Here is a 10,113-nt window from a genome sequence, read left to right as displayed (position 1 = left end):
GCCCATTTTTGGATTGGGTCTTTGAATTTGGAGGGGCTGAAATTTTTTAATTCTTTATATGTTCTAGATAGAAGGATACTTCTTTTGTGTCTTGCTCCTGGTAACTCCTGAAAAGGTCATAGCAACCAGGAGTACTGATAGATCCCCCTGAATGTTTTCCGAGAGGCTTTTTCAGAAGCCAGTATTCTCTCCTCAAAGACACATTTTCAGGAAATATAAGTGAGGTATCTAAATGTTTATACAGTTTTTTGTGTGTTTATCAGTAGAGATTTTGGCTTTCAGGTTTGCTTTTAATCTTACTGGTATATCTTCCTGCTCAATTTACATTATTGGCTTTAGCCAAGTCAGTGAATTTCCAAGCTCAGATGCCCATAGGGAATGTAAATGTCAGAGACTGTGTTTAAAGACAGTGATAGTTATTTTGAAATAGATAATATATTATTTTTAAGGACAGTCAGCCTGATTAAATCTCATAGGTCTCACAACGAAAGATAAGTGAGTTGCGAGGAGGTATGGCTTAGTGGTGGTAGAGCACTCGCCTACATACACAAGGCCCTGTATTTGATCCTCAGCACCAAAGAAAATGTAGGTGATGGATGTGCTAAATAGCTTGTTTTAATCACCCCACATGATATACATGTATCAGCGGATCACGTTGTGCCCTGTAAATGAACAGTCATAATTTGCCAATGAAAAATAATATTAACTAAAACAAAAAAGACAGCACTAGTCAGACAGTGAGCGTGGGCTGCCCCCCACGTTGCAATGAGCGTAGGGGAGTGGTGGCATGTTGAGGGAGGCTTGTTCTCTGGAGGGGCAATGGAGGCTCAGCTCCGTTCACCAGTCCTAGTGTGGAAATGGGAGCCCCATTCTCCTGGTGACATACTTGGTACTGTTGCGTCTCCTCTCCTTTCTAGTCAGAGCACAGCGTTTGCTGGGTGGTGTTTGTAGCCAGGTGTTTCCCCAGCCTCCCTGGGAACTCCCCAGGGCTCTGCCTGTCTCACCTCTCTCCTCTTTTTCTCCTGTTTTCCATCAGGTGGCAGCAGACTTCCAAGTCTTCAGGTCTGTCCAGCAGCTTACAGCCTGCGGGTGCCAAAGCTGATGCCCTCAGGGAAGAGATGGAGGAGGCTGCCAACAGAGTGGAGATTTGCAGGGTACCTCCCTCTTTGCTCCTCTCTCCGGAGACAGACTGGGGAGACCTCAGGGATTTCCTATTTTGTTCACTGAAGTTCTCTTTAAGCTCTGTTAGTGAGCCTCTAGTAGAGGTGAATGTTGCCCAGGTTGCCTGTTCTCATCTCCAAAGAGTTCAGGGTGAATCAAGGAATGGGGGTGTAGGCGGTGACCTAGACAGGGCAGTAGTTCGGATTATCACTGGTGATCTTGTGCGGTGGGCAAGGAGAAAATGACCTTTATTTCTCTGGGAAGCTTATGTATAATATGAGTTCCAGAAAATAAATTCTAGGTCACATAGAAAATTTAGGGGCTTGTGATATAGCTCAGTGGCACAGCACTTGCCTGGCAAGGCATGAAGTCATGAGTTCGATTCCCAGCAAAAAAAAAGAAGAAAAGAAAGAAAGAAAAAAAGAATATTTAGATATACATAACCCTTGACTTAAACTGTTTCTTTTCTTGCCTGCCTTTTAACATTTCCTGAGTCACCTTATCTGTCCTGTGCTTTCTGGAAGATGTTTCTCTCTGAAGCTGAAATGTTAGCTATAGAGACAGTTGCAGAATATCAATCAATCAATAAATTTCCCACTTTCAAGAAACCACCTTGTTCTAAACACTGTGACCCTACACTCATGGGGTGGTACCTGTCCATTTTCCGCACACACATTAGCGAGGGCTGAACTAACAGTGCACTGTTCATGACACTGTAGTGTGTGAGTGCATCTGATTACATGCACAGATGTCAGTGTGGATTTCTATTTCCATTTTTATTTTTTGGGCACCAGGCATTGAACTCAGGACCTCACGCTCGCCAGGCAGGCGCTGTGCCACTGAGCTGAATCCCCGGCCCCAGTTTGGATTTCTAAGGAAACTGAAACTGTATTTAGATCCAAGCAACAACATCATATTTCTATATCCATTTTGGGTCCTTGCTGTCTTAATAACATATAGTTTCACAGAAAATAAGCATCTTTCATGCAGACTTGTCTGCTCTCTGTGGCTTTCTTTAGTCTTGTTAGCTTGTCCATTGGCTTATTTTTTTTTACAACCACTCTGTACAGGTGGCTTTTACCTCACATTCAGATGACATTCAGAATAACATAGAATCTTTCTCTGAAATTAGAAGCATTAATAGATATTTAAAAGAATTTATTGTCTCCCAGCTTATAGTCCAGTGGAAGCAAATGGCATGAGTCCAGTACTCCAGACATTCATCCAGCAGATTTGTTATTTGGACTCTGGTGTAAAAATGGCAGATACCAAGCCTGTGTGCTGTTGCAGAAGTATAATTCTTCTCTCTGGCTGATCTTACTTTTGTGTGTAGCCTCTGTCTGCCATGGATCTGTGTTCTTCAGCTAAGAATGTTGTTTTAAAAATAGCTTTTCCAATAGACAAGAGAGGGTGCTGTTAAGAGGGGAAACTGAATGTGAATAACGTATCAGAGGGCTGGGGATTTAGCTCAGTGGCAAAGTGCCTGCCTGGCAAGCGCAAGGTCGTGAGTTCGGTTCCCGGTACCAGAGAAAAACCAAAAAAACAACCAAACAAACAAAAAAAAGACTGAGCTGAATAATGTATCAGAATAAAGGTGCCATAGCTTTACACATTTCTGTGAGATGTTTGCATTCACTGTGGTGCTGAAAATACATACTTCTTGAAAGATTATAAAAGTAATACATGTTTATCATAACCAATGAAAAAATAGGTTATAAAAGCACCAATAATTCTCCCTTCCTGCCCAGCAACACATTTCTAAACAAGGTAATGAATTCCTCTTCCCACCAGTATTTATTAAAACTTTATGTGACAGGGCTGGGGATTTAGCTCAGCAGCACAGCGCCAACCTGGCAAGCATGAAGTTGTGAGTTCGATTCCCGGTACTGGAAAAAAAAAACAAAAACTTTATGTGACAGAGTACTTTACATGCCAAGTAGCTACAGAAGTTTTAATGATAAGGTAACCAGCCTTAGAGGCTACTACACAGCCCTTCATACCTTTCTTCATAATCATGGAAGCACACAGTTACATCTAGCATTATTACTGGTGCGTTTTTTTTTTTTTTTTTTGGTTTTTTCCTCCGGTACCAGGAACCGAACTCATGACCTTGCGCTTGCGAGGCAGGCGCTTTTGCTGCTGAGCTAAATCCCCACCCCCATTGTTGCGTTTTTAATAAAACAGTCACACTAACTTTGTACTATGTTAGTCTACTACTTCATTGTCTAAATTTACACTGTAGATCTTAGTTTATAAATCTTAATCTTTTAATAAGTACACAGTATTCCATATATAAATGTATAGGAACATTTGTATATATATATGTACACACATATACACACATATATATGTATGCACATACACAACAGATACTTATTTTTCCATTGAGCAACATTCAGACCAGTATGTTTTTTGTTTTTTACTCTCTCCAAAACAAATATGTGAACTATCCATCCATCCATCCATCCATCCATCCATCCATCTACCTATCTATCATCCATCATTTTATTATGGTAAGTATTTTTTCTGTAGGATAACTTCCTCAAAACAATGTTTTTTTTTTGAGACAGGGTCTTACTGTGTAGTTCATGCTAGCCTTGATGTTATGGTGATTCTTCTACCTCAACTTCCCAAGTGCTGGGATTACAGGTGTATACCACCATGCCCAGCCCCCCAAAAATATATTTTTTAATTAAGTTTATTGGTACAGTTTAGTAATACATAGTCATCACATTTATCATAGAGATTTTGTACCTGTACATGATTTATCTTGATTCATCATTTTTCCCAATTCCCTCCCCTCCCTTCAACCCTTCTTCCCCTCCCTTTGTTTCCACTTTGTCCTTTTATCATTTTTTCTTTTCCACTCCTTTCTTTCCCCCTCCCCCATCCCTAGTTCCTCTTCCCTTTTGAAAAAATTCTTTCTGTTTCACAATATCTATTTTACATTTTGGTCCTTATATACTCTTTCAGTTTCTCACATCAGGGAGACAATGCTATAATTACACATATGTGTCTGATTTATACACTTAAAAGTATGGCCTGAAGATACACCTATTTACCTAGAAATATCTCAAGTTTATCCTCTTTTATGACTCAGTAGTACCCCATTGTAATAATAACAATAAAAACATACATCTTTTTTAACCACTCCTCGGTTGATGGGCATTTGGGTTGTTTCCAAGATTAGCTTTACAAACATGGATGTACATACATCACTATGGTATGATGATTTTAATTCTTCCAGGAAGGCACCCAGATTGAGAATAGCTGGGTCAAATGTCACTTCTAATCTTAGCCTTTTGAGGAATCTCAACACTAATTTTCATAGTGGTTGCACCAGTCTATACTCTCACCAACAGAGGAGAAGGGTTCCTTTTTCCCCACAGCCTCGCCAGCATTTGTTATTGGTTGATTTCTTCATAATAGCAATTATTTCTTGGGTGAGATGGAGTCTCGGTGTTGTTTTAATTTACATCTCTTAAATGAGTGGTATTGGACATTTTTTCATATATTTATTTACAATTTATATTTATTCATCTGAAAAGTGTGTTTCATTTCAGATACCCATTTTTGGGTTGGGTCTTTAAATTTGAGGGGCTCTATTTTTTTTTTCAATTCTTTGTATATTCTAGATACTAGTCCTTTGTCTGAGGGACAACTTGCTAAATTTTTTTCCCACTCTGTAGGTTGTCTTTTCCATCTACTGGTGATTTCTTTCACTGTGCAAAAGCTTTTTAATAGGATAAGGTGATCTCAGTTCTTGATTCTTTGTAATATTTTCCATGTGATTGGGATTTTGTTCATGAAATCTTTGCCTACACCTGTGTCTTCAAGAGTTCTACCTATTTTCTCTTCCAGCAGATTTAGTGTTTCTGTTTTAATATTTAGGTCTTTGATCCATTTTGATTTTAATTTAGTGCCTGGTGAGAGACAAGGATCTAGTTTTAGTCTTCAGCATTTGGAGTACCAGTTTTTCCAGCACCGTGTATTAAAGAGGCTGTCTTTCTTCCAGTGAACGTGTTTGACCCTTTTGTCAAATATAAGGTGGCTGAGTGTGTTTGGAGTTGTTTCTGCATCTTCTAATCTGTTCCCCTGATTCTCAGGCCTGTTTTTTTGCCAGTACCATGTTGTTTTTTTCACAGTAGCTTTGTAGCATAATTTCAAATCAGAGATTGTGATGCCCCCTGACTTGCCTTTGTTACCTAGAATTGTTTTTGCTATTCCAGACCTCTTCTGGTTCCAAATGAATTTTAGGAATGTTTTCTCTATTTTTGTGAGGTATGCTAATGGTATTTTGATGGAGATTGCAGTAAATCTGTATAACAATTTTGGGAGTATGGCCATTTTCAGTCATCTTATTCAGATTATTGTAAATTTCATTGTATAGATCCTTTACTTCCTTTGTTAAATTTCTTTCCTAAGTATTTCATTTTTTTTTTGGATGCTACTGTGAAAGGTGTTGTTTCCCGAATTTCTCTCTCAATGTGTTTGTTGTTTGTTACAGGAGTGCTATTGATTTTTGAGTGTTGACTTTGTAGCCAGCTATGATACTAAATTTGGTTATTAAATCTAGAAGTGTTTTGGTGGAGGTTTTGGGGTCTTCTATGTAAAGTATCATATCTTCAAATAATGATAATTTAACTTCTTCATTTCCTATTGTTACTTCTTTTATTTGATTTTCTTATCTAATTGCTCTGGCTAATGTTTTCAAAACTCTGTTGAATAGGAGTGGTGATAGTGGACATTGTTGTCTTATTCCTGCCTTTAGAGGGAAAGCTTTTCAGTTTTTGATCGTTTATTATGATGTTGGCTGTTGGTTTGTCATAGATAGCTTTGATCAGATTGAGATAAAGACCATCTATTCCAAATTTCTGTAGGTTTTTTAAAATCATGATTGGGTGTCAAATGCTTTTTTCTGCATTTATTGAGATGATCATTTGATTTTTGTCTTTGGTTCTGTTGCTATGGTGTATTACATTTATTGATTTATATATGGTGAGCTATCGCTGTGTCCCTGGGATGAATACTACTTAGCCATGGTGTATAATTTTCCTGATTTGCTACATTCTCATTGCCAGTGTCTTACTGAGGATTTTTGCATCTATGTTCATTAGGGAGAATGGCCTATAATTTTCTTTTTTGGTTGGGTCCTTCCCTGGTTTTGATATCAGGGAAATACTTACTTGTAGGAATTATTTTGGGAGTATTGTTTTCCTTTCAATTTCATTGAAGAGTTTGAGAAATAGTGGCATTAGATCTTCTCTAAATTTCTTGTGTAATTCAGCAGTGAATCCATCAGCATCTGGGCTTTTGTTTTGTTGCTAAGTTTTTAATTACATTTTCAATTTCATTGACTGACATTGAGTTATTTAGATGTACATGTAATTCATGTACATCTTGGGATCCTTCCATTTCTTCAGTGTTTTCCATCTTCTTAGAGTACAGGTTCTCAAAGTAGGTATTGATGATCATCTAGATTTCCTCAGGACCCATGGTGGTTTCACTCTTTTTATTCCTAATTGCATGAAGTGGAGTCTTTTATTTCTTCTTTTTGATAAGTTTGACTAAGGGTTTATCAATTTTATTTAATCTTTCAAAGAACCAACTCTTTGATTTATCAGTTCTTTGTATTGTTTTGTTAGTGTCAATTCCATTAATTTCTGCTCTTATCTTTATAATTTTCTCCCTTGTATGAGCTTAGGTTTGGTTTGTTTTTCTTTTTCTTTTTTTTGCACCAGGAATTGAACTGAGGACCTTGTGATGGCTAGGTGGGTGCTGTGCTGCTGAGTTGTACCATGGCCCATGTTCTTTTTCTAGAAGTTTGAGATTCAGTGTTAGATTATTTGAGCTTGGGCTGTTATCCTGATGTGAGAATTCACTGCTAGGAATTTCCCTCTTAGGACTGCTCTTATTGTGACTGATAAGTTCCAGTATGCTATATCAGCATTATCATTTAATTGTAGATACTGTTTAATTTTTTGTTTAATTTCATCTGTGACACACTGGCAGGAAGGTTTAATTTAATTTCCATGCATTTGTGGAGTTTTGTGGTTTCTCTTGCCATTGATTTCAACTTTCTTTACTCTATGGTCAGATAATATTCATGGGATAATTTCAGTTCCTTCACATTTATGTAAGCATGTTCTGTGGGCCAGTATGTGGCCTGTTTTGGAGAACATCCCAGGTGCAGTAGTGAAGAATGTATATTCTGATGTTGTGGGGTGGAACACTCTATAGACATCTCCTAGGCCATTTTTCACAGGATTGGTTTAATTCTGATTTTTTTGTTGATTTTTTTTGTCTAGTTTATCTATTTGTGAAAGTGGGGTATTGAAGTCCCCCATTAAAATTGTGTTAGTGCTTATTTGAGTTTTCATGTCTGTTAATACTTGTTTTATGTAGTTTTATGCACCAGTATTTGGTGCATATATATGTTTGATTGTTAGCACTTCTTCTTGGAGCTTCCCCTTAACAAGTGTGTAATGACCATCTTTATCTCTTTTGATCAGTCTTGGCTTCACATTGCCTGTAAATAGAATAGCTACCCCTGCTTTTTTCTGGATTCTTGTTGAATGGAGTATTGTTTTCTATCCTTTGACCCTCAGCCTCTGAATTTCTTTTTTAGTTAAATGTATTTCTTATATGCAGTATATTGTTGGATCTTCTTTATCCATTCTGCCAGTCTGTTTCTGGTGAATGATGAATTGAGACCATTTTCATTGATGGTTATAACTAATATGTACTGTCTTATCTGTCTCATATTATGTTCCTGTTTTTTTGTGCCCTGTCTTTCTCCTCAGTTTAATCACTTGCCCTACTTACTGGCTTTTTTCTATTTGTGTTCTTGGAATTGCAATCTTCATTATCTCGTTCTAAAGTATACTACAGAGCATTTTGGAGAGCTGGTTTAGTAGTCATAAATTTCTTCAGTTGTTCTTTGTCCTGGAAATATCTTCTTTCTCCAGTGATTTTGAATGATGAATTTGTGGGGTACATCAATTTGGGTTGGAGATTGTTTTCTTTTAGGGCCTAAAATACTTTACTCCAAGCTCTCCATGACTGGAGGGTTTGTTTCAAATAGTCTGCTGGGATTCTGATAGGCTTTCCTTTATAGGTTATTTTGTTTCTTTTCTCTGACCACTTTTAATATCCTTTTCTTGTGCAAATTTCTGGAATCTTGATTATTATATGCCTTGGTGTAGATTTATTTTGATTGTGGCTATTTGGAGTTGTATAAGCCTCACTTATATGTGTGTCAAATTCTTTATCCATGTTTGGGGAGTTTTATGCCTTACTTCTGTGCAGAGGCTTTTTAATGGCATTTGTGCTATCTTTAGTTTTTTCATTGACTCTGATCAATCTTATCTTATTCTTCTTTGCATCACCTTGCAGCTGTTGGATTGATTTTTCATGGTCCCTCACTATTTTTAAGGTATCTTTTTTTGTGTGGCCCCTAATTGCTATCTTCTGTTTTAGATCTGATATTCTATCCTCATCTGTATTCAATCTGTTGTGTATACTTTCAGTGGAATTTTTAATCTCCTGGATATCTGTTTGGATCTGTTTCATGGATACTTTCTTTCCTATTTGGACATTTGTGGTTTCCATTATTTTCCTAAGCTCATCTATTATTTTTTTCCTCTGTGTCTACTGTAGATTTATTGAGCATATTTTTTATTTTGATGATTATTTTTTTACATGAGAGGTTATTTTTTCTATAGCCATATCCATTTGTTTTTTCACTTCTGCTGCTATCATTCCAGAAGGCTGCAGTGGATGGCTTACAGCAGATGGATTTCCTCTCTCATTGTCCTCTGGATTTGTCCAGGGTAGGCTGGAGTTCTGGGGTTGCATTTTGCTTTTTCATCTTGTCACTTTCTATTCTTAATTTTATTTTGTTTTCTGTGTTGATGCTAGTAGATTTCTTATAATAGGTAGCTTTATCACTAGTATTGAGGCTTCCCTAGGAAATGTCTACTCCTCAGAGATATCTTCTAGGTGTTTCTTGGATTCTGTCCCAAGAACTTATCTTCCCAATTTATTAAGGATGAGAAATTACTATCTGTTTGACTCTGCGTCCAATCCATATTGCACCATGGCAATGGTTATGACCTCAGATAGTCACAGTCCTGTCATACAAGGGAAAGAACTGATTAGAACATGTATGACATTTTTGCAAAGGTAGTACAGTTAGCAATAACAATAGCATCAAGCACAGCCTAGCAAATGAGAAACTGTGGTAACTGTAAACTTAGCACCTTAGCACCTTCTTAGCAGAAGCAAGGCTGGAGGGCAAAAGATGATCACCCAAGTCCAAAATGATATTTTAGATCAAGTCTGTGAAATTAATTTATATTGAAAGTTTTCTTCTCTGAAAAGAAAAATTGTAATTTACATTTCTCTATAAAAATTCATACAGTTGCCCTCATCTTTACCTGTAATAAATGTTGCATCTCTCTTTAGTTTTGCCTCTGTAGGAGGAGGAAGCTGTCTCTGTGTTATTATGTTTATTTTGAATATATTGTAAGTTTATTTTGAATATAGCAGTCATGAGTATATCTTTATACATTTACTGCAATACACACACACACACACACACACACACACACATTCTGAATTTGGAGATTTACTTATATTTATTACCAATTGGTTCAGCATTTCTTTTGTTTTCTAAAAGATCAATTTATATAAGTTCTTTGTATACATACTAGGGAAATGAAGCTTTTCTGTTTTATTGCAGATACAGTATTTTCTTCAGTGTGCCATTTGTCTTGAGATTTTTTATGTTGGCTTCCTTCCGTCATTAAAAACTTAATCACATATATTTATTTATTTATTTATTTATACCTTGAAAGAGCTCTTGTGTGACCCATTAGGCATATTTTACCCAAAGGATAAGTCATATATGTGTGTGTATGTGTGTGTGTGAGTGTGTGTGTGTGTGTGTGT

The 10,113-nt window shown here is 36.9% G+C and overlaps 1 protein-coding gene across 1 annotated transcript in view; it reads left to right on the top strand.

Annotated features, from left to right (window-relative positions):
- Positions 1 to 10,113, top strand: part of Arhgap44 (Rho GTPase activating protein 44) — a 162,140-nt gene that overhangs the window by 95,809 nt on the left and 56,218 nt on the right. The window contains exon 8 of the mRNA XM_005399741.1: positions 1,037 to 1,154. Within this exon, the coding sequence (XP_005399798.1) occupies positions 1,037 to 1,154 (118 nt within the window). The remainder of the gene's footprint in view (positions 1 to 1,036; positions 1,155 to 10,113) is intronic.

This window comes from Chinchilla lanigera, unplaced genomic scaffold (genome assembly GCF_000276665.1).
Source record: "Chinchilla lanigera isolate Chin_1 unplaced genomic scaffold, ChiLan1.0 scaffold00066, whole genome shotgun sequence".
Lineage (NCBI taxonomy): Eukaryota > Metazoa > Chordata > Mammalia > Rodentia > Chinchillidae > Chinchilla > Chinchilla lanigera.
The sequence above is the reverse complement of the archived record's forward strand: the minus strand, read 5'-3'. Positions and strand labels throughout refer to the sequence as shown.